Here is a 25514-nt window from a genome sequence, read left to right on the forward strand (position 1 = left end):
CAGATTTTTTAATAGAAGTAAATTACAAATCTATATAACTTTCTGATATCAGTTGATTTGAAAAAAAGATTTAGCTGGATAGGGGCCAGTTCACATTGAGCAAGATCGTCAGAATTCACACTCGTCCGCTCCCTCTCCGCTCAAAGAACTAACATGTTAGTTCTTTGAGCAGCGGACGGGCACGCGACCTCTTATTCACCTACAGCTGCACACTGAGCACGGCGGGAATTCTGACGATCTTGCTCAGTGTGAACTGGCCCTAACCCCTTTAAATCTGATTACCCCTTTAAAGAACTAATGCCTATAATGAACGTTAATGCCAAGCAAAGAGTCAATGTCACATGTCACTCTATTCAAACTCCATAAGGGCTATCGTAGAGTTAAATCTGGAAGCAACATATGTGATAAAATTAAAAAAATAAACATTCCATTGTTAGACTAGTTTATGGATTTTTTTATTGGATACATACATATAGGGGGTGATTTTTATATTTGACATCTGAACTATATGTATAAGTTCCCCTTTATATTCTTAGATCGTGAACTTGATTTATGAAAGTTTTCACCCACCCATCTGAGGACTATAGACCATAAACATTATTTCAATAAAAACTATCGGACTCCTTGTCTGTACTATTCTTGGTCTGTGTTCTGGTAGTCCTTATCCGGGATTGTTGTGGATGCAGTGTAGTATTATCGAGCAGCACTTACAGATGTTGGGAGTATCAATGCGGATGGGCCGCTCCTGCATTATTCATGCCTTGTGCTGCAGGATGGGAGGCCATGTGAGAGATTTCACAAGCAATAACTCTCTGCTGCTTTATTGTTGAAGACGTCTGGTGCATCACCGGCCATTAGAGTATTCTACCTTACCGTGTATCTCCATCCCTTCCCCCACACGCCGCCTGTCCATTAGTGTATTGTCTATAAAAAAAGATATGCTGCAAACAAATGAACAGAGTGATACGCTATATACTGAATGTCAGCGGTGCCAAACTAGTGTCCAGACTTGAGCCACATGGGCCCAGCACGAGATTGTTTGTGCTGGTTACATCCACACTTATTGCAGACATATTTGAAGGCTTGATCCGTGCTCATGGTATAGTACCTAGTGTTGGATATTGCGCACACAACGCTGAACTTGAGGCACAGAATAGAATATACACATGCCCTTTAAAGTGTCACTGTTTAATTTTTTATTTTTTTTTGCAGAAATCAATAGTACAGGCAATCTTAAGAAACTTTGTAATCGGGTTTATTAGCCGAAAAATGCATTTTTATCGTAAAAAAAGCATTTTGAAGTTCTCCCCCCTGTCTTCATGGTTTTCTATGGAGAGGGAAGGGGTGGAGGGAGATGAGACACCAAAACAGGACAAAAAAGAGTTAATTTACAGCTACATCACTGGGCTATCTCCTCTGAAGTCAGCACTGACCCTTCTGACCTCTGAATACCAGCTTTCCTACAGCTCCCACTGTGTAATCCTTTGTTCTCTGCTGGCGACTGATCTCCTTCCTCCCCCCTCCCATCCTTTCCACTCTCTATAGGTTAGACAGGGCCCGACTGATGTAAAAGAGTTGAGATTTCCTGATAATGAGCAGTGGATGAGAGAGAGGAGGGGGGGGGGGGGGACCTGGGGAAAGTCTTTTTGAATGCAGATAATGGCATATTTGCGTTATAAGCCCAATTACAAAGTTTCTTAAAATCGCCTGGACTATTGATTTCTGGGGGGGGGGGGGGACACGACCGTGACACTTTAATAGTACACTACAAATTTGTGTCACACAAGCAAAAATATAAATGTTCATAAAATAAAGGACTATTTGGCCTATTAAAATCTATGGGTATGCTGCATGTACACCAGGTATGTGGGGAATAACTTTTTGTGGGTAAACAAAGGGTCCATTTACACAGAAAGATTATTTGACAGATTAATAAAATCTGAAGCCAAAGCCAGGAATGGATTTGAAAAGAGAAGAAATTTCAGGCTTTTCTTTTTTGACCTGATCTCTGTTTATAATCTGTTTCTGGCTTTGGCTTCAAATCTTTGGCAGATAATCTGTCAGATAATCTTTCTGTGTAAATGGACCCTAATGCTAAGTTTACATGGAGCGATAATCATACGATTAACGATTTCGAAGTAACGTTTGTTTTTTTTATAACAATCAGCGTTTAGATGGAACGATATATCGTACAGAAAATTCGTTTTGCGATCGCTTAAGCCTATCTCGCACATAGGTTAAATCAGTGAACGACTGTTTACACGGAACGATCAGCGAATTTTTTGCGAACAACGATTTAAGAACATGTTAAAAGATCAAAATGAACGATTTATCGATCGTTCACCGCGTTTACATGTACGATTATCGTTTGAATTTGATCGTTATCGCGAAAATTCACCCGATAATCTTTCCGTGTAAACGTAACATACATAGTAACATAGTAACATAGTAAATAGGGTTGAAAGAAGACAAGAGTCCATCAGGTTCAACCTAGGAAAATCCTACTGTGTTGATCCAGGAAGGCGAAAAACCCCTATGGGGCAGAAGACAAACGCCCCACCACAGGGAGAAACTCCCCCCCCTCCCCCGACTGCAATGGCAACCAGAACAATCCCCGGATCAACGTATCACCAGAAATCTAATGCCCATAACTTGTAATATTATATTTTTCAAGAAAATCATCCAGGCCTCCCTTGAACTTATTTAATGAATCAGCCATGACAACATCATGTGGCAGAGAGTTCCACAGTCTTACCGCTCGTACAGTAAAGAACCCGCGTCGATGCTGATGATGAAATCTTCTTTCCTCTAGACGTAGAGGATGCCCCCTTGTCATTGTTACAGACCTAGGAGTAAAAAGACCACTACAAAAATCTCTGTACTGTCCATTCATATATTTGTACATTGTGATCAGATCGCCCCTAAGACGTCTTTTTTCTAGCGTAAATAACCCCAAGCGTGATAACCTGTCCTGGTACTGTAACCCACCCATTCCCTTAATGACCTTTGTTGCCCTCCTCTGCACCCGCTCTAGTTCAGCTGTGTCCTTCTTATATACCGGTGCCCAAAACTGTACACAGTATTCCATGTGTGGTCTGACCAGTGATTTATAAAGAGGCAAAACTATGTTCTCATCTTTAGCATCTATACCTCTTTTGATGCACCCCATTATTTTATTAGCCTTGGCAGCTGCTGCCTGGCACTGATCACTAAAGTTGAGTTTACTGTCCACCAATACCCCCAGGTCCTTTTCGGAAGTAGTTTTACCCAGTGTTTTATTATTTAGCACATAACTGTACTTATTATTTCTATGGCCCAAATGCATAACCTTACATTTATCCACATTAAACTTCATTTGCCATTTCTCCGCCCAAGCCTCTAGCTTCTCCAAATCCCTCTGTAATATGATATTATCCTCCTCTGTACTGATTACTTTACCCAGTTTAGTATCATCTGCAAAAATGGAGATTCTACTCTGTAGCCCCTCTACAAGATCATTAATAAAAATATTAAAAAGAAGTGGACCCAACACTGACCCCTGTGGTACCCCACTAGTAACTAAAACCCAATCTGAATATGTTCCATCAATGACCACCCTCTGTTTTCTATCACACAACCAGTTACTTACCCATTTGCATACGTTTTCCCCGAGTCCCAGTATCCTCATTTTGTAGACCAACCTTTCATGCGGCACAGTATCAAATGCCTTTGAAAAGTCCAGATACACAACATCCACAGCCTCCCCCAGGTCCAGTCTATAACTTACCTCTTCATAGAAGCCGATCAGATTAGTCTGACAGGACCGATCCCTCATAAATCCATGCTGGTGCTGCGTCATAAGATTATTTTCATTAAGATACTCCAGTATAGCATCTCTTACAATCCCCTCAAATACTTTACCTACTATAGATGTTAGACTTACGGGCCTGTAGTTTCCAGGATCACTCCTTGACCCCTTCTTGAATATTGGTACCACATTAGCTATGCGCCAGTCCTGTGGAAGAATCCCTGTCGTAATAGAATCTTTAAATAATAGGAATAACGGTCTGTCCAACACAGTATTTAATTCTTGCAAAACCCTAGGATGGATTCCTTCTGGGCCCGGTGACTTATGGATTTTAATGTTTTTAAGGCGTTTCCCCACTTCTTGTTGTGTTAGGCAGGTGAGATTTATGGGAGGATTAACATTATCCCTAGTCATGTCGTCTGTTATGGGATTCTCCTCTGTGAATACAGTAGAGAAGAATGTATTTAGTAGATTGGCCTTTTCCTCTTCCCCCTCCACCATTACACCCAGATTATTTTTGAGGGGACCAACATTTTCGGTTTTAAGTCTTTTGTTATTTATATAGGTGAAGAACATTTTGGGATTTGTTTTACTTTCTGTGGCTATCCTTCTTTCTGTTGCTATTTTTGCTTCTTTTATTTGCGTTTTACACATTCTATTCTTCTGTCTATAGTTGCTCAATGCTTCCCCACTACCTTCTTGTTTTAGTAGTCTGAATGCTTGTTTCTTATCATTTATTGCACCCCTTACAGCTGTAGTTAACCACATTGGATTTCTCTTATTTCTACTACGTTTATTCCCATATGGTATGTGTCGTTCACACGATTTACCCAGGATGCTCTTAAATATGTCCCATTTCTCTTGTGTACTTTTATTTCTGAAGGCATTGTCCCAGTCTATGTTCCCAAGGTCCTCTCTTAGTTTTTGGAAATTAGCCTTCCTGAAATTTAATGTTTTTGTAGCCCCTCTGCTAATCATTTTATTGAAGGATAATTGAAAACTTACTATGTTATGGTCACTATTACCTAGGTGACCCCCCACCTCTATTTTTGATATTCTGTCGGGCCTATTGGTTAAGATCAGGTCCAGAAGGGCCCCCCCTCTTGTTGGTTCCTCTACTAGTTGGGAAAGGTAATTATCTTTTACTATTTCCAAAAACACGCTTCCCTTCCTGGAGCTGCAGGTTTCTGCTTTCCAGTTGATATTTGGGTAGTTAAAGTCCCCCATAATAATGACTTCCCCCTGCTTCGCTGCCGCATCTATTTGTCTTATAAGAAGATTTTCTGATTCTTCCACTATACTTGGAGGTTTATAACTCACTCCTATAAGAATTTTATTATTCTTTGTCCCTCCCCTTATTTCTACCCAAAGAGACTCCACATTATCATCACATATATCCTCCCACAGAATAGGCTTAAGGCATGATTTAACATATAGACAGACCCCTCCCCCTTTCTTATTTTTACGGTCATTTCTGAATAGACTATAACCCTGGATATTAACGGCCCAGTCATAGGTCTCGTCCAGCCATGTCTCGCTTATCCCCACTATATCATATTTCTCTTCAACCATTATGAGTTCTAATTCCTCAGCTTTATTAGTGAGGCTTCGAGCATTAGTATACATACATTTAATATATTTGTCCATATTCCCTTTCCTTTTATCACTAGTGACTATTCTAACCCCTCCCGCCGCTCCACCCCCAGTTCCATAATCTAGGCCCAGCTCTCCATCTACTCTGTCTTCACTTACTATATTGTAGTTGCCCTCCCCCCCGGTCCCTAGTTTAAACACTCCTCCAACCTCTTAGCCATCTTCTCCCCCAGCACGGCTGCACCCTCCCCATTGAGATGCAGCCCGTCCCTACCGTAGAGCCTGTAACCGACCGAGAAGTCGGCCCAGTTCTCCATGAACCCAAACCCCTCTATCCTACACCAGCTCTTGAGCCACTTATTTACCTCCCTAATCTCCCGCTGTCTCTCAGGTGTGGCTCGTGGTACAGGTAATATTTCGGAAAAAATCACCTTGGAGGTCCTAGTTTTAAGCTTCCTGCCTAAGTCCCTGAAATCATTTTTAAGGACCCGCCACCTACCTCTAACTTTATCATTGGTGCCAATGTGCACCATGACTGCTGGGTCATCGCCAGCCCCTCCCAGTAATCTGTCAGCCCGATCCGCGATGTGACGAACTCGAGCGCCAGGAAGGCAACACACTGTTCGACGATCCCGGTCTTTGTGACAGATTGCCCTGTCTGTCCCCCTAATAATTGAGTCCCCCACTACCAGTACCTGCCTGGCCTGCCCTGAACTCCTGTTTCCCACCTTACTGGAGCAGACACCCCCCTGGCTTTCAGAGGCAGTGTCCTGCTGCAGCAATGCCACCCCTGAATCAACATCCCCCTCATCCGCCAATTTGGCAAACTTGTTGGGGTGTGCCAGATCAGGACTGGCCTCCCTCACACTCTTCCCTCTACCCCTTTTTCTAACTGTGACCCAACTAGCTGCCTCTTCCTCCTGTACCTCCATGCTATCACTCTCTCCCCCATCTACCCCTTGGAGTGCTTGCTCAGTGAGAAGCAGACCCCTTTCCAGTTTGCCAATGCATCTCAATCGTTGCAGCTGCTCATTTAGATCCAGGATCTGGGCTTCCAAACCAGCAACATGCACACATCTCCCACAATGGTATGCACCCTCGATCGGTTGATCAAGGATTGCATACATCGCACAAGATGTACATTGGGCCGCATTGTCAAACATGGCGCTCATTTATATGGGGATATTATGTATAAAGAAAGAAAAAACAAACAAGCGACAAAAGCAAACAATGTGTTCAAAAGCAAATAAACTATTTGTTTTCCTCTAAAACTCCCCGAATCTAAAGTCCCAGAATATTAAAGTCCCACACTTGAGACAAAAACACACTTCAGATCAAAAACTCGCACGCTCCAAAACTCGCTCACAATACAATATAGAAGTACTTAGCTTGCAGAATTTGTTGCTTCTGGCTCCTGTGTTTGAGGAGCATTAGTAGCATTAGTCTGAATGACTCCTGTTGAAATACTACACACAACCTGGGGGCAGGGGTGGTGCTGTTTTTTGAAGTAAGCAGATATGTTTCTTTCTAATCCTGGATCACCCCTTTTAAGTATGTCAGGATTGGCTATATGAAATGCTATCAGGATGCCTGGGCTGTCTGCAGTCTTACCCTGACATGAAGCTTCTTTGTGTCTCAGTGCTATTTAAGCTAAAGACCTGAATCATAAGACTGATAGGTGCCTGACAACCTTGTTATAAAAAAGCTGTGTTGTCAGTCACCTGGCTTATTATAGAGAGGTTAAAAAATAGCATCCGGCCTGCATTACTAATCCATGAATAGAGCAATCCACACGATTCAAGAATTATCAGAAATAACTTTTGATATATCCCATGGGGATACCGTAACAAACCGTGCTCCCCCAGTGTCCTTTTATAGGTCTCTGGTGTCTCGTTGAGTTATTTTTGAGCAGAATGGGCCTTTAAATTATTTTTGACCGCCTTATATTTACTGCAACAATAAAAGAAATTTACAATCTTGGCGCCCTAATACACAGAGCGATAATCAGCCGAATTGGGCCAATTATCGCTCCGTGTAATAGAGACATCGATCAGCCGATGACAGTGATCCCCGGCTGATCGTTGTTTTAGGTTTGGACCTAAAATGGTTGGGCGTCGGGCACGCATCGCTATGTGTAATAGTAACGTGCGGCTGACGGCTGACTTCCCCAAACACCTGACACCTTACCTCTCCCCGCTCCGGGTCTTATCTCCTGTGCTCCACAGCTTCCCGGTCCCGGCAGTTGCAGTGTCTGAGTGTCTGAGCTCAGCCAATCACATGCCACGGCAGTCCCGGCCTGTGATTATCTGGGTGGCCTGTCAGCTGAGACGCTGCTGCCGCCGGGTCCAGGAAGCTGCGGAGCACAGGAGAGAAGACTGGAAGCGGGGAGAGGTCAGGTGTTTGGGCAAGGGAAGCATGGACATCGCTTACTATGTCCACGCAGCCCTTACTGCCCAATTATCGGGCCGTCTAATAGTAAATAAGCGCCGATATAGCGGATCGGCCCTCATTTACTAAAATGCCCGGGCCGTAGTCGGCGCATTAATAGGACCCTAAGGGCCCTATTCCACCGGACGATTATCGTTTGCATAATCGCTAACGATTAACGATCTCAAACGACCGCTATTGCGAAAGACCTGAAAACGTTCACTCATTTCCATGGAACGATAATCGTTACTTATGACGTTTGACTTATTACGTTTTTCTTCACTATTTATTCGCTATTGCGTTCGTATCTATTGCGAACGACCGAACGATGTCTTATTCAATGCGAACGTTTTGCGAACGAGCAACGATAAAAAATAGGTCCAGGTCTTATAAAGCGATCAACGATTTCTCGTTCGGTCGTTAATCGTTAACTGCATTTCAACCGAACGATTATCGTTTAGATTCGAACGATTTAACGATAATCTGAACGATAATCATCCGGTGGAATAGGGCCCTAAGTCTGATACTTTGTAGTAGTTATTGTGGTGGTGCTTCTCCCTAACCATTGTAACATATATGATCCCCTACAAGCTTCTCAGCAAGGGACAGGACACCTAATACACCCTCTTACAATGATTAGAGACAGGCTTTTTGTGTCACAGATGCCTCCATGTTCAATCTCTGGGGGCAAAGGCTTGAGGAAAGCTCATAGATCAGATTTCTCCTGCTTCCATTATGTCTTTTGACTGCAAAGTGACCCATATCCTCCATTATTTCCAGCCGTCCATTCTCCAGATTAGCTTCGGTCCCAGCCATCTCTTATACAGTTAGCGCCAGTCATTTCCGGTCACGCGGCTTTTATACTAATAAAGGATTGTGCCTCCAGTACATGAGGCATTTTATGTAATGTTAATCCCCGAACTGAAATAGATTTCTGCATTTAATAGGTCACAGACAGTGGCAGAGATGGATAGAAGCGTTAACAGAGCTATTCCAGGGTGACCGCCATCGCTGCCTCACTGACTTACAGGGATTGTGACCTGTGCCTTGTTAAAGTGATGCTGTCACCCCCCCTTAGGGTACTATTACACCAACAGATCTGACGAAAGATTATCTGCCAAAGATTTGAAGCCAAACCCAGGAGTGGATTTGAAAAGAGGAGAAATCCAGTCTTTCCTTTATGACCTGTTCTCTGATTATAGTCTGTTCCTGGGTTTGGCTTCAAATCTTTGGCAGATAATCTGTCGTCAGATCTGTTGGTGTAATAGTACCCTTACACTCGCTTCATATAATAGGATAACAGTGTCACAGGGGCGGGGCTTCACAGCAGTCAGGCCCCATCTCCTTTCCCGCCCAGGTGACACTGTCCACCCATGACATGAAGCAGTTTTACAGCAGAAAGAAGACACAGACAAGTGTTACACAGGTATATAATGAATGTGCAGCATCTAAGATTGTGAATGGTGCGGAGAACCGCACATAGAATAAGGGGGATGACAGTATCACTGCAAAGGAGTTATCCAGCAAAAATCTTTTTCTTTCAAATCAACTGGTGTCAGAAAGTTATATAGATTTGTAATTTACTTCTATTAAAAAATCTGAAGTCTTCCAATACTTATCAGATGCTGTATGTCCTGCAGGAAATGTTTTATTTTCAGTCTGACACAGTGCTCTCTGCTGACATCTCTGGCTGAGACAGGAACTCTCTCTGTTTTCTATGAATTCCCATAGGAAACCTCTCCTGCTTTGGACAGTTCCTGTCTCGGCCAGAGATGTCAGCAGAGAGCACTGTGTCAGACTGAAAATAAAACGTTTCCTGCAGGATATACAGCAGCTGATAAGTATGAGAAGACTTCATATTTTTTAATAAATGTAAATTACAAATCTATATAACTTTCTGACACCAGTTGATTTGAAAGAAAAAGATTTTCACTGGATAACCCCTTTAAGGATCAGTCAGGATATGTTCTCACAGTGCAGGTTGTGAAAATGCAGTGTTTCTGCTACAGATGAGTAAAATTACAGCACGTTCGGGTTTGTGGCATTTGACTCCCTATGGCTGGAGAAGATGGGCTGCATCCATCTACCCGTTGGGAGTCAAATTCTAAGCGCTTGGGGTTTCACAATCCTAAACTTGCTTTAAATTTACTTCCCTTTTATTCTGTACATGTGGTATTGTCGATTTACGCAATCCATAGACAGCACTAGATAATGAATGTCAGGATGCCAGAAACACACAGGTGACTTGTCAAGTACATGCCGGTAAATAGGACACAGAGAACACTGTGTCCTTGGTCAGTGTTTGCACATAGTCTGCTCCGCTGGGTGTTGGAGTACGTTGGCTGCAGTGGATTGTAGCCATTGTGCCCCCGTACCAGGAGCGCTGAATACAAGCCGTCCTGTTAATCCTCCACTGTTTGTATGCATGTCTGACATTATACAGCTGTCATGTCAACACCAATCAGTCTGTTCTGGGGGATTGCTCACTTCCTTGTATTAAGCAAGACAGAACAAATCTCAGACGCCAATAATATGTTAGTCGCACACACATACATATATATATATATATATATTTACACACACACACACACAGTGGTGCCCTGGATTACGAGCATAATTCGTTCTGGAATCGGGTTTATAATCCAAATCCACTCTTAAACCAAAACATGTAAAACAGATGAAACAAACATTCAGATACAGCAGAATATGTGATATTATAAGTTACTGTACAGTAATGGAGAGGATGGGAAACACAAGGACTGACAGAGACTGCAGGGAGCATGGAGGGATGAGCAGGGCAGATGTGGGCACAGTATAGCAGCGCTCTCTGTCCGGGGAGAGAGGGGTTACAGATATGGAGACATTACCTCCACAGTCCTGTCCTCTGATGTAAGCCCCAGCCTGAAGTGGATCTGCTATGATTTTGAAGGTGAGGGAGACATCCTGGGTCAGAGTACAGGGCTGTAGACCCCGCTGTGCAGGCCATACCCCTCCTCCACTCCCCCTCCCACCCAGTACAGGGAGCTCTTAAACCAAAGCAATGCTCTTAAACCAAGTCACAATTTTGAAAAACTGTGAGCTCTTAAACCAAGGTACCACTGTGTATGTGTATTTTTTTTAAAGGGGTTGTCTAGCGAAAATCTTTTTCTTTAAAATGAACTAATATCAGAAAGTTATATAGATTTGTAATTTACTTCTATTAAAAAATCTCAAGTCTTCCCAAACTTATCAGCTGCTGTATGTCCTGCAGGAAATGTTGTTCTATTTTTCAGTCTGACACAATGCTCTGTGCTGACATCTCTGGTCGGGACAGGAACTATCCAGAGCAGGAGAGGTTTTCTATTGGGATTTTCAGAAAACCGAGATAAAGTTCCTGTCTCAGCCAGAGATGTCAGCAGAGAGCAGTGTCAGACTGAAAATAAAACACTTCCTGTAGGACATACAGTAGCTGATAAGTATGGGAAGACTTAAGATTTTTTTAGTAGAAGTAAATTACAAATCTATATAACTTTCTGATATCAATTGTTTTGAAAGAAAAAGATTTTCGCTGGACAACCCCTTTAACTATTTCCAGCAATAGGGAGGGGGGCTCCTGCAGAGGGGTACTGTTATGTGTACAACACCCAGCTGGCACCCGGTCCATAAGACCTGGCCTGCTGCTTTACACGCAGGGGCTGGAGTGGGGCTCCCATCACTTGATCTCGGAAATGAAAATTTCCTGTGCAGAACGACTTGTGGGAGTGGGACACAGCTAGTTTCCAGTCTGATTATATTAAGCATTATGTTAGGGATTATAGTTATCGGTATTTGGGCATCTCTACGTGGCAGTTTTTTTCCCCCCCACAATTTCTCTTTTAGATCAAGGAACATAGGCTGCAATAGGAAATTTATATTTTTTACAAATTTCACATGTTGAAAAATATAAAATTTGAGCCGTTTATAAATGTTGGTGCAAGAAAGATGGCAAATGTGCAAGAAAGATGGCAAATGTGCATATAATTTAGTATTTTATATAAGGCGTGTAAATAAATAATGCCTACCTGTTATGGCTTCTATTCCCCAAAACGGGTAGTTACGGAAAATACTATGACCCACATTTACTAACTTTATTTTTTTTTCCCCCCAAATTCCTAGATATTAGGGCCCCATTATACGTGATGATTATCCTGTGGAAAATCGTTATATTGTTCGATTTTAGACGACAATCGCCCTGTGTAATTGTAGGCAACGATCAAAAAATCGTTCATGTGTCGTCGATCGTTGATTTAGAGCTGACCCTAAAATCATCGTTAATCGTTTGCTGTAATTCCTCATTTGTTCACTAATCGTTCAGTGTAATTCCAAATCATTCCAATAACCCCTTTTTTTAGCTATCTTTACTGCTTTGTCGGTCTTGGTGCAAAGTCAAGAAAAGGCTGCTGCAGAACATTACTCTATTCCACGGGCCGAGGAGGGCCCGATCAACGATGTAAACGAGCGCCGATCTGCTAGATCTCCGCTCGTTTACTGGGCCTATTCCATGGCCCGATGATCGTTGAGCGAGGGCTGCAGGGACATTGTTACCGATGTCCTTGCAGCATACATTGCCTGCAGGGCTTCTCCTCCGCGCTGTCTTCCTCCCCGGGTCCCGCGCGCTCTAGATTCAGAATGGCCTGTCAGCTGACAGGCCACTCAGGCAATCACAGGCCGCGGCGGTCCCGGCCTGTGATTGGCTGAGCGCTCCGTCAGCTGACAGGCCTCTCTGAAGCTAGAGCGCGGGACTCAGGGAGGTTGCCCGCCACGCAACGCTATTCCACCGTATCGATGCGCGGTGGGGGAACGATGATTTTAGGTCTGGCCCTAAATGAACGATCAACCGATGACACGATCATCGGCTGATCGTTCTCTCTATTCCACCGAGCGATAATCACTGAATTGGGCCGATTTGGCCGATTGTCATTCCTGTGGAATAGGGCCCTAAGGCTGTGTTCACACCACGTTCTTTTCCAGTAAAGAACGGACGCGTCCGGAAATAATAGCTGTCCACACAACATAGTCGTCTGGCAGCCGCACTCTACATTGAAGTAAATGGCTAGTTGATTTGCAGCCACACCCGAAGGTGCCCGCAAGTCAGTTGTAAAAGAAGAACGTTCCTGCAGCCGATACAGAGGTATCAGCTGCAGGCCAGCAGTTTGCAATGGACACTGTTAAATGTTGTGTGAACATAGCCTAAAGGCCCTATTATACGGAACGATTATCGTTTAAAAATTTGCTAAAATGATCGAAATGAACGATTATCTGTCTGTGTAAAAAAAATCGTCCGTTTTGGTCTTTAAACATGTTGAAAAATTATCGTTGGTAGTTCGCCGATCATTCGCATGTTTGTTCATTTAATAAGTAGTTGGCCAATAAAACATGTTGTGTGGGCTGTCCTGAGGAACAATTCGTGACCATATAACAGCGAAAAAAGATCGTTCATAACAGTAATCAATGAATATAATAACCTCAGAATAGTTTGCTAAAAATAGCTAGTTATCGCTAGCGAGCGATCGTTATAGCGAATCCTGCTGTATTCATTGTCTGCTCCTCTTTTTCTGGCATTGTTCAGCACAAGGCAGCATGCTTTAAACACACCTCATTCTTCAATCAAAACACGCTGAAGCCAAGACTATTAAAGGGGTTAGCCAGTGCTACATAAACATGGCCACTTTCTTCCAGAGACAGCATGACTCTTGTCTCCAGTTCAGGTGTGGTTTGCAGTAAAGCTCTATTCACTTCAATGGCAATAAGTTACAAAACCTACACCCAAACTGAAGACAAGAGAGGGGCTGTCTGTGGAAGAAAGTGGCCATTTTTATGTAGCGCTGGATAACCCCTTTAAGCTAGGTTCTCACAGCGGATTTGTTGTCCGTTTAATGTATATGTTTAAAGGAAAAAACGGATAGCATAAATGGATGATTTTGTATGCCATTCTGCAGGATCCGTTTTCCATTAACTTACATTATTAAAAAAAAAAAAATTCGGAACGGATCAGTTTTCTAAATATTTTTTTCACGTACACAGACATTATTGGCCGCGTTTTTCTGTATGTTAAACTTAGAAGTGATGAAACACTTTATTTAAGGGTATGTTCACACAGAGCGTATACGCAGCAGATTTTATGCTGTGTTAAATGACTCAGTGATTTATTTTTCTAGTATAATTGAGCACAGCATAAAATCTGAAAACTATATGATAGACATAATAGTACCAAAAATTTAGAAAAATCACCAAAAAGGGAAAAAAGAAATCATGGCATATCCACAGGCAGGCAGTTCTACTCCCATAGACTTGGGGCCCTATTACACGGGACCATTATTGTGCGAAAAATCGGTATATCATCCGTATTTAAACTATAATTGTTCTGTGTAATTGCAGGCAATGATCGAAAAATCGTTCGTATGTCGTTGATTGAAATCAGAACCTAAAATTGTTTATCGTTCGCTGTAATTCCACATTCTTGTGCTTAAGTTCAGTGTAATTGCACATTGATCATTGATTTGCTGGGATCAGAAGGAATAAACGATCATAGTAACGATCGCAATAACAATCGTAGTAACAATCACAGTAACAGTTGTGACTAACGACCATCGTTCTGTGTAATATGGTGAATGATTTCAGGTTAACGATAAATTCAGTTGCGATCGTTTATCATTAGTCGTTAATCGTTAAAACTCACTCTATCTAATAGGACCCTTAGTATAGAAAAAGCCGAGCGCTGCTTACTTAATTCTGCAGTCTCATGGGTATCCTTATGTCGGCCATGCTCCTCTCAGTTGGGGGATGTCCCTTTAATAAAGAACGTGATGTAAACACCAGGTCATTTTCGGTCTGCATGTCCATGACATGGTGGTTTTACTTGGGGGGGGGGGGGTGTATATGTATATATGTGTGTGTGTATATATATATATATATATATTATATTATAGTTTTTGCTTCCTGCCTTTACCTAGTTTAGTGCAAGTCTGAAGGAGAGTGTAAAGTTATTAGTTGTCGGTGTCAGTAATGTGTATTTTCCAGCCCGGCAGCATTGTCATCCTGTGTATACTGGGATTACTGGTAGACTCCTCCTTCCCTCTTACTGGAAGGCTTTGAACTTGGTTAAATCTGGAAGCAGGAACACGCGTCCCTCTGCTTTCTCTTCTGGATACACATTGCTGGGTTCACAAGCACAGACTGCCGTCCTCCCTACTTATTACTATGTAAAGTCCAGGGCACATTGTGAAGGCCGGAGATCAAGTGCACATCGAGTTTCACAGCCGACTAGTCTGGGACTCTGAACACAACATTGCCGGTAAGCTGTAGCCTCAGGGACTTTATTGTCTTTATAGCCGCACTGCAAAGACTCTATAGAAGTATGTACAGCCTTTCTTCTCTGTCCTTCTCGGAGGACTGCTACTTCCAGAGCCAAACAATATCAGACAGACAGAACTTGTTCCACCAGGGGCGATGTTTTGTTTTGGCTCTTTTATCTGGCTGAGGAAAGTAAATGCTCATTTCCAGCTATTGTGGACTTCCTGGCGGAGATGTGTCTAGTGTACACTTGTGCTTGTGTTCACTTTATTGGTGTGGGAGACGATACATAAACATAGCTGACTAATATAGTGGGGTGAAAAAGCTAGAAAATGTTTGTATACTTGTATCGTGATCAGATTTACATACAACGTATCTTCTGCATAAACCACGGCCGTTGTTGCAAATTGCAACTGTCCTCGGTAAGGCCCACCATGTACGTGTCATAGCTACATGCACAAAAATTGTATGGTATCACACAGATTGTACGCTTCTATTCTTACGGACCTATAGTTACATGCACCAATGGGGAAGCTGTTTGATGAATGAGGGCCGTATGCACTAAATAAAAAAAATAAAAAATTGCATCCAGTTAAAAGTGACAATCTCCTACTAAAGGGGTTGTCCAGCGAAAATATTTTTCTTTGAAATCAACTGGTTTGAGAAAGTTATATAGATTTGTAATTTACTTCTATTAAAAAATCTCATGCCTTCCCATACTTATCAGCTGCTGCATGTCCTGCAGGAAATGTTTTATTTTCAGCCTGACACAGTGCTCTTTGCTGCCATCTCTGGCAAAGACAGGAACTGTCCAGAACAGGAGAGGTTTTCTGTGGGGATTCATATTAAACCGAGAGAGAGTTCCTGTCTCGGCCAGTGTGCACTGTGTCAGACTGAAAATAAACAACATTTCCTGCAGGACATACAGCAGCTCATAAGTATGGGAATACTTGAGATTTTTTAATAGAAGTAAATTACAAATCTATATAGCTTTCTGATATCAGTTGATTTGAAAGAAAAAGATTTTCGCTGGACAACCCCTTTAAACGTATTTGGAGCCTGACCCATCACAGTCTTGGTCACCATATAAAACCAGGTAGAAGAGGGGTTATTCGTTATTGCGCCACAGACTTACATGTAGGTATAGGGGTACCTCGGCACTCAAACGCTTCAGAGTTTAACTGTTCGGTATTCAAAAGAAAATTGACCTAGATGTTATGTTCAGAATTAAGACTTGGCTCGGTTTCTGAACATACTGGTGTCTCAAGCGAACATTCGCTCGGATGAACGTTGCCGAACCAAATGTTTAGCAAGTTTACTCATGAACGCTGTCTTCACGTGTCGCTTGTCTGTCCTTTCCTCCTTCTGGTGTCCTCTTGCCCCCTCTAGTGTCTAGGGTGGGTTTAGTACTGATGATGCCTGTAGAAAGTTTCTGCTCACTAATCTTGTATATCAAGGGTATAAAACATGTGGCCCTTCAGCTGTTGCAAAACTACAATTCCCATCATGCCTGAACGGCCGAATGGGCCCGATTTGGCCGATTATCGCTCCATGGAATAGAGACAAAGATCAGCCGATGATCGTGTCATTGGCTGATCGTTTATTTAGGTTCAAACCTAAAATCATTGGGCACCGACCCCCGCATCGCTGCGTGGAATAGCGATGCACGGCGGGTGACCGACAATTTCACAAGCACCATACATTACCTAAGCATGTTACAGGTCTTCTCCTGCGCTCTTTCTGCCTCCCGGTCCTGCACCCAGCTACAGCTTCGGAGCGGCCTGTCTTAGCTGACAGACCGCTCAGCCAATCACTGGCCAGGACCACCACGGCCAGTGATTGGCTGAGCAGCCTGTTAGCTCAGACAGGCCGCACCGAAGCTGTAACATGCTTAGGTAATGTATGGTGGTTAAATAAGGGCTGCAAGGACATTAGTAACTATGTCCCTGCAGCCCTCGCTAAACAATTATCGGGCAGTGTAATAGGCCCAGTAAACCAGCGCTTATCTAGCAGACCGGCGCTCGTTTACTATATTTATCGGGCCCCCATCGGCCTGTGGAATAGGGCCCTAAGGCTTGATGGGAATCGTAGTTTTGCAACAAGTAGAGGCCTGCGAGTTTGACACCTGTATTGTGGTATGGTATGACAGAAACAAACCAAAAGAAAAAGTACGGTATACTATAACGTTTTCTCCCTGACTTGGGCAATATAGCTTTTTATTGTGAAGGTAAGTTGTAATCCTCACAACATTGTCATGTAATGACTTCTGACCATTACTCCATTGTGATTCTTGCTCAGAGATGGGGTTAAATTTGACTTTACCAGATGGAGATATAACTATGAGAAGTTAGGTTAGCCACCATGTTTTGATAGGAAACAATATATTTAAAAAAAAGTTTCACTTTGTTTCTCTCACTTAGAGCAATAAAACCATTAGCTGTGCAGTTACAGATGCGGTGGGTGACTGCCTATGTGGTTTCATTGCTGTGTGTGTGCATGTGTGTGTGATTCTGGAGAAAAGAAAGTGAAAGCATCTTAGAAGGATGTGTACACCTATAGGCAGAAAGCAGCTGCTACTTGCACAGTGTGTTATGAAATACACATTTATAAAGGGTGTAGTGCTCCCCAAACCATGGCTCTCTAGCCTTTGGCTGTCAGGGCATGATGGGAGTTGTAGTTTCGCAACATTTTGGAGAACACTGGTGTAGCATATGTAGTGGTTGCTGCTAGAACAGTGTGGGTTGGGGCATGAGTTTAAACTGTTATGAGTTATGGCTCTACCAGACAGCTTAAAGGAGCACTCAGGTGAAAAGTTTTTTTTATCTTCCTAAGGCTAGGTTCACACTGCGTTTTTAGCATCCGTTTAACGGATCAGTTTTTTGCAAAAAAAGGATGCATTTGTGTGCATCCGTTTTTGATCCGTTTTTCCATTGACTTCCATTATTTAAAAAAACTGATCCAAACGGATGCATTTTTTTTTTTTTTTTTTACGCACAATAAAGTACTGTTGAGGCTAGGTTTACACTGCGTTTTCAGCATCCGTTTAACGGATCCGTTTTTTGCAAGAAACGGATTGCAAAAAAACGGATGCATTTGTGTGCATCCGTTTTTGATCCGTTTTTTCATTGACTTCCATTATAAAAAAAAAACGCATAAAAACTAATCCGTTTTTTTTTGACACACAATAAAGTACTGTTGACACTACTTTTTTGACCGTTAAAAAAAACCTGATCCGTTAAACGGATTGCAAAAACGCAGTGCGAACCCACCCTGACACTACTTTTTTGACCGTTAAAAAAAGGATCCGTTAAACGGATGCTGAAAACGCAGTGTGAACCTAGCCTAATTAGAAAAATTACAGGAAATTATACAGATGTGTAATTTACTTCTATTTAAAAATCTCCAGTCTTCCAGTACTTATCAGCTGCTCTGTGTGCTGCAGGAAGTGGTGTCTTCTCTCCAATCTGACACAGGGCTCTCTGCTGCCACCTCTGTCCATGTCAGGAACTGTCCAGAGCAGCAGACAATCCCCATAAAAAACCTCTCCTGCTCTGGACAGTTCCTGAAATGGCAGTGGCAGCAGAAATCACTGTGTCAGAATGGAAAGAATACACCACTTCCTGCAGGACATACAGCAGCTGATAAGTACTGGAAGGCTGATCATTTTTAAATAGAAGTAAATTACAAATCTGGTCTGACACCAGTTAATTTTAAATATTTTTTTTTCACTAGAGTACCCCTTGGGGCATTGCTAAATACTCTTTCTAGTTCAGTATACTTGAAAAAGAGAACACTTATACTGTTTCTTAGGAAATTTTATCATGAAACGCTAACTGGAATATCCCATTACTTATTATTGCTATACGGATTTCCTGCCAGTTTTTACGTTCAAGTATCCGAATAAACTCATTTTCCTTTTCTTGTTTCCAGAGCTCCGTGCTACAAGATGACGCAATGGAACCAGTTGCAACAGCTGGATACCAGATACCTGGAACAGCTGCACCAGCTGTACAGCGACAGCTTTCCTATGGAGTTACGCCAGTTTCTTGCACCATGGATTGAGAGCCAAGACTGGTAAGATGGTCAGGCTAAGAAGGAACAGCTTAAAGTGTTTCCATATGGTGCACACCTCCGTCGCCAGCCCTTCACACCTGTTGAATTCATTCTGGGAAAATAAAACGTATTTATTATTTTAGCCCTTTACGACCGTTGGTTTCCGATAAGAACGGGTCATTGTTGACATCTGTTTCACTTTGTCCATTTTTTTTTTCTGTGAAGACCTCAATAAGATGCAATAGACCACTACAATTCCCATCATGCCTGGACAGCCAACACTTTAGCTTTGGCTGTCCAGACATGATAGGAATTGTAGTTTTGTAACAGCTGGAGGGCCTGAGTTTCACACCCTTGCAATGGAGTTTTTTAATTTTTTTCTTTTAAAGTGTCACTTTCGTGGTTTTTTTTTTGTTGGTTTTTTTTTCAGAAATCAATAGTCCAGGCGATTTTAAGAAACTTTGGAATTGGGTTTATTAGGCAAATATGCCATTATCTGCATTCAAAAATACTTTCCCCAGGTCCCCCCCCTCTCTCCTCTCTCTCATTCACTGCTCATTATCATGAAATCTTGACTCTTTTATACATCAGTACATCTTATACATCTTATACATCAGCCCTGTGTAATCTGTGGAGAGGGGAGGAGGGAGGAGGGAGATTAGTGGCCAGAAGAGAACAAAGGATTACACAGTAGGAGCTGTGTGAAAGCCGATATTCAGAGGTCAGGGAAGTCAGTGCTGACATCAGAGGAGATAGCCTGGTGATGTAGCTGTAAATTAACTCTTTGTTGTCCTGTTTTGGTGCCTCATCTTCCTCCACCCCTCCCCTCTCCATAGACAACCATGAAGACGGGGGAGAGGTCCAAACTGCTTTTTCATGATAAAAATGCATTTTTCGGCTAATAAATCCAATTACAAAGTCTTTGGTTTTTTTTTTTAAATCGCCTGTACTATTGCACTGATTTCTGCAGGAAAAAAAAATTAAACAACAGTGACACTTTAAATTTTTTTGTGTCTGGTTGCCTGGCGGTCTCTGGTCTCTGCTTAATCGGACAGGAATGTGATCCGGTTTTTAGTATTGTATTGGGGATGTCTGTGCCAAGCTTCTCTGTGAAAGAACAAACACTCATGTTACTTCTAAGCAAAGAGCAGATTCTAGCCACACAACAGCCGCTAGTTACTAAAGCAAAGAAACAACACGGTTGTCTTAATGATTTACTGACGCTCTAACACCCTCCAAGGACCTTTAAAGTAAAAGTATTTTCAGACTGGTAAAGAGCCTTGTAAATCAATCATGTACAGCAGGAATGGGGGACCTGCGGCCTTCCAGCTGTTGCAAAACTACAATCCCCATCGTGCCTGGATGGCCAAAGCGATAGCTTTTGCCATCCAGGCATGATGGTAATTGTAGTCTTGCAACAGCTGGAGGGCCACAGGTTTCCTATCCCTGATGTAGAGCAAGGGGGAGTATAAAAAAAAATATATAAAGATCTCTATCTAGATAGATAGATAGATATATAGATATATACACAGACAGCACTTGGAGCCATATTTACAGCGTATTAGAAAATCATGAGCTTCTAACCTTGTAGTTGCATTCATAGACTTACACCGATACGTGCAATTTGTAGGAGCGTAGTCTTCTCCTATGCTGTCCATTCAGCTTGCTGCACCGGACATTCCTGGACCCTCAATAGCCCAGTAAATCCTGCAGCAATTGAACCTTTCTAGTAATAGTTTATTGAGCACAGTCAGAAAATCCATGGCCTCCAGCTGTCATGTATTTACAGGTCCCAGGATGCTTTTATTATACCAGAGACCATACTCCACGGCAGCAGCACAGGTCTATTCTACTAATGTCTTCTAGTTGTGAACATTTATTGAATATATAATAATGCTGTTTTATTCTGCAGGGGTTTTGCTGCCAGCAAGGAATCTCATGCAACCCTGGTCTTCCACAATCTTCTGGGAGAGATAGATCAACAATACAGTCGCTTTCTACAGGAATCTAATGTACTTTACCAGCACAACCTGAGGAGGATAAAGCAGTTTCTGCAGGTAATATATTTTTTTTTGCTCCGGTCTTCTCCTACCAGTAGTTTGCACTTGCCACTGAACCATCATTACAGTATCTTAAAGCGTACCTGTCGTTTAATTTTTTTGCAGAAATCAATAGTAAATGACATAGATTTTAGGAAACTTTGTAATTGGATTTATTAGCCGAAAAATGCATTTTTATCATGAAAAAGCAGTTTGAACCTCTCCCCCCTGTCATCATGGTTCTCTTATGGAGAGGGGAGGGGTGGAGGGAAATGAGGCACCCAAAACAGGACAACAAAGAGTCAATCTACAGGTACATCACTGGGCATTCTTCTCTGAAGTCAGGACTGACCTTTGAAAAGCGGCTTTCACACAGCTTCTACTGTGTAATCCTTTGTTCTCTGCTCTCTGCTGGTGACTAATCTCCCCTCTCCATAGGTTACACAGGGCTCAACTGATGTAAAGGAGTCGAGATTTCCTGATTATGAGCAGTGAATGAGAGAGAGGAGGAGGGAGGGGGAACCTAAGGAAAGTCTTTTTTGAATGCAGATAATGGCATTTTTGCCTAATAAACTCAATTACAAAGTTTCTTAAAATCACCTGGACTATTGATTTTTTGCAAAAAAAAAAATGAAACGACAGTGACACAAATCGTGCAGGCAGTTCTCGTCATCTTATCCTTGCCCAACCGGTTTTGATTGATAGAACCCTCCCTATATATAAACAAGAATTGATCAGTCAAGGCTGGTGGTGCAGACAAAAGCCACCGGGGACCACTCTGATGATGTTTAATGAATAATAAGCAAACTTAAATGGGATACTCTGTTCCTGGACCACCCGCTGTCTGCCGCTGTGAGTGTTTCGGCAACATTCCATGATGCACCGCTCCCACAAAGGCTGCTCAGCATAGGCTGTATACGATCTGTGCTGAGAGTCCAGTGGTGGGAGTGCACTTCATTAGATGTTGCCGAAATGCTGACAGTGGTGCAGAGTGGGTGGAACGGGACAGGTAAATATACAGCATACAACCCCGGCAGGATCACGAACTATGAATTTATCCTGGATAATCCCTTTAACGTTTTTTCCATCCAATGAAGCTATCTAAACTAAAATGATAAAGCATATTTTAATAGATGGAGTGTTTACGGAGGAGGTTTTTTGTTTCCACAGTCCTATATTGTCCCCCTCCCAATATAGAGAATTTATTTAAAGACTCTTGCAGGCGGGTTCCTTACACCATTTTAGCCACAGTCACTGTCACTGAGCAGTAAACATTATTTAACATTTAATTTTCCTTGTTATTCTCACTCCAGTCCCCTCCACCCTCCTCCTCGCTCCCTTCCTTGCTGCAGTGTTACTTCTGCACCTCCTTGCTGAACCCGAGCCAGCAACTCCTGCAGAGCCATAAATTCCTGGCATTTACAATATGGACGAGGCCTTCACACAGCAACGCTTCCACTTTTAATAGCTGGAGAATCTCTGCTAGCTCCCAGTCACTGACAGGCTCGGCCGTGTATTTGCTTTTATTGCCACTCCCTTTGTTCAGCTTTCTATTAACCCTGTGTATAGGAGCGTATATATTAATAAGCCATAAACCTTTGGCTGCTGATGCAGAAAATCAGATTACAGCTGTAAAAGATATCTTTGCTCTGAATCATTAGCAGCCATGATCCTTTTCTTTTTTTTCCCCTTGCCTTAGCACCAAGATTTAGGAGGCAGTATTGCAATACAAACACACACACCATATCACAGCGTATTTTCTGCTGCAACACGCAGCAGATTGGATCTAAATAAATGAACATAGCTTCAAATCTGCTGCGTATACGATGTGTGTGTTTGTACCCTAAAACTCAAATATACAATATACTATAGAGCCGCGATAGCCAACCTCGCTGTCTAACTGCTGCAAAACTACAACCCAGCATGCCCAGACAGCACCTTGATCCAGAGAACAAAGGGACCAATATCCCCTCATTATTTTAGCGCCCACTTTGCTGGGAACTCCCAACACTCCCTTTTCAAGTATATGAGCTTGTGATGTGGTTAGCCAGAAAGAGCTTAACCAGGGCATATGTCAGAAGTTTAGTAGGTGGGGGTCTCGGATTTTCAAAGCACTTTCATTCTTGTTTAAGAGACTTTTAGAATGTATTTATCACTTTTTGACAATTTTGACATGTCAATAGTTTTTTAATCTGTTTGGGGTATGAGAACAAGCAGGGAGAGAAGGAGTGTTTCTCTCTCCATCCTCTGTGCATGGGACCGATATGGTTCCATTGACTTAGGGTACTATTACATGGAGCGATTTTTAAGGACTAACGATAAACGATCGCAAACGCGATTGTATATCGTTAACCTGAAATCATTCACACAGACTGGTTTATCTGACAGATTTTTGAAGCCAAAGCCAGGAACTGACTATAAACAGGGAACAGGTCATAAAGGAAAGACTTAGATTTCTCCTCTTTTCAAATCCATTCCTGTCTTTGGCTTCAAAAATCTGTCAGATAAATCTGTCTGTGTAAACGCACCATTAGGATCCATTTACACAGAAAGATTATCTGACAGATTATCTGCCAAAGATTTGAAGCCAAAGCCAGAAATAGACTATAAACCGAGATCAGGTCATAAAGGAAAGCCTGAGATTTCTCCTCTTTTCAAATCCAATTGTGGCTTTGGCTCCAGATCTTTGGCAGATTATCTGTCAGATAATCTTTCTGTGTAAATGGACCCTTACACAGGACGATAGTTGCTAATTACGAGCGTTATTATGATCGTTTACTCCTTCTGATCCCAGCAAAACAATGAACAATGTGCAATTACACTGAACGATTAGTGAACAAATGTGGAATTACAGCAAACGATTAACGATAATTTTAGATTCAGATCTAATTTTAGGTTCAGAACATAGAAATGATTTTTCGATTGTTGCTGGCAATTATCGATTATCGTTTAAATTCGAACGATTTAACGATTTTTCGCATGATAATTGTCCTGTGTAATAGGGCCCTTACGTTGGAATCTGTGCTGGCAAACAGCATGGAGAGAGTGCACTTAGTGGGCGCTTCTCCTGGTTTTGTTCTGGTGACTGGTCAAGGTCTGAATACTGAATCTGATGAAAATGTTTACCCTTTAAATTAAAATTTTATTCTGGTGAAATTTGTCTTTGCAGAGCAGATACCTGGAAAAGCCTATGGAAATTGCACGTATTGTGGCCAGATGCCTGTGGGAAGAGGGAAGGCTTCTGCAGACTGCCGCCGCTGCTGCACAGGTTTGTACAGCAATCTCTGTGTGGGCAGGATCATCTGTCACTTTTCATTATATTTTTCAATATGTTTTGACCCTGACTTTTAAATGGGTAAAGCTGTACACCAGAACTCAAAAGAGCCATGACTTTGCATTCCGTTTCTCTGACTAAACGTTGCATAATGGAGATGCTGCCATAGAGACACTACTGCCATTGTCTGCACTGGAGCCCATGTCTAAAAGATGAATCCGATGTTCTGTGTCTGACGTCTACTTTGCCACCTACGCACAAAACTTAGAAGTACATTTGTCTGAATAAAATAGTCCTCCAAAGACAATGTGTGGCATATTTATATGACGTTCAATCTACCGTTTAGGACTAGTACAAGACTGTTTTACAGTTACTTAAAATGTATGACATATCTTATACGGCATATTATAAAACTGGTTATCAGTAGGGATGAGCAAAGTTACTGTAAGTTCAGGTTTGAGCTTTAGCTTTGGCTGTCCAGGCATGATGGGAGTTGTAGTTTTGCAGGTAGGTTCCCTACCCCTGCCCTAGGGCTATGGCTGTATCAAGGATATCCAGGCAGCCATAGGGCTGCCTAAACCTGAACTTATTGTAACTTTTTTCATTTCTAGTTATTAGTTGAAGTTACAGGGCCATAAGACCTAATAGGCGACAAATGGAGGCCTACTATATGTATGCATCCATTTTCATGTAAAGAGGTTTTTGGGGGTTTTTTTCCGCCTCTGTTGTTTTTCTTTTTTTTTCCTGCTCTGTTTTTCCTTTGTCATACAACACGGTACAGAGAACCATACGATGACGCGTAGAGTGACTACAGAACCACAGCTTCCTGCATACTGACTGTTTACGGATTAGGCTATAGGTAAAGAGGTTGCAGCATTTCTGTTCCGGACCCATGTTATGACACTTAAGTGCGCTTTAGCTTTGTCATGCTTTTTGGGACTTTCCTCGCAAAGCTTGGTGTTTTCCATAAAGGTGAACCTTCCAGGTGCACCATAATCTATAACCGAATTTCTATATGGGTGTAATATCA

At 42.3% G+C, this 25514-nt stretch overlaps 1 protein-coding gene across 2 annotated transcripts in view; it reads left to right on the forward strand.

The window, feature by feature from the left end:
- The window catches only part of STAT3 (signal transducer and activator of transcription 3), a 66542-nt gene that overhangs the window by 17736 nt on the left and 23292 nt on the right, over nucleotides 1-25514 (forward strand). Inside the window, exons 1-4 of one of the 2 annotated variants that reach the window (XM_069953131.1) lie at nucleotides 14924-15119; nucleotides 19049-19192; nucleotides 21084-21228; nucleotides 24380-24478. In XM_069953131.1, coding sequence (XP_069809232.1) covers nucleotides 19065-19192; nucleotides 21084-21228; nucleotides 24380-24478 — 372 coding nt within the window. In that variant the 5' untranslated portion in view covers nucleotides 14924-15119; nucleotides 19049-19064. Of the gene's footprint in view, nucleotides 1-14923; nucleotides 15120-19048; nucleotides 19193-21083; nucleotides 21229-24379; nucleotides 24479-25514 lie in introns of those variants that run through there. The other variant, XM_069953130.1, reaches the window with a different exon arrangement.

Source organism: Dendropsophus ebraccatus, chromosome 14 (genome assembly GCF_027789765.1).
Source record: "Dendropsophus ebraccatus isolate aDenEbr1 chromosome 14, aDenEbr1.pat, whole genome shotgun sequence".
NCBI classification, from domain to species: domain Eukaryota; kingdom Metazoa; phylum Chordata; class Amphibia; order Anura; family Hylidae; genus Dendropsophus; species Dendropsophus ebraccatus.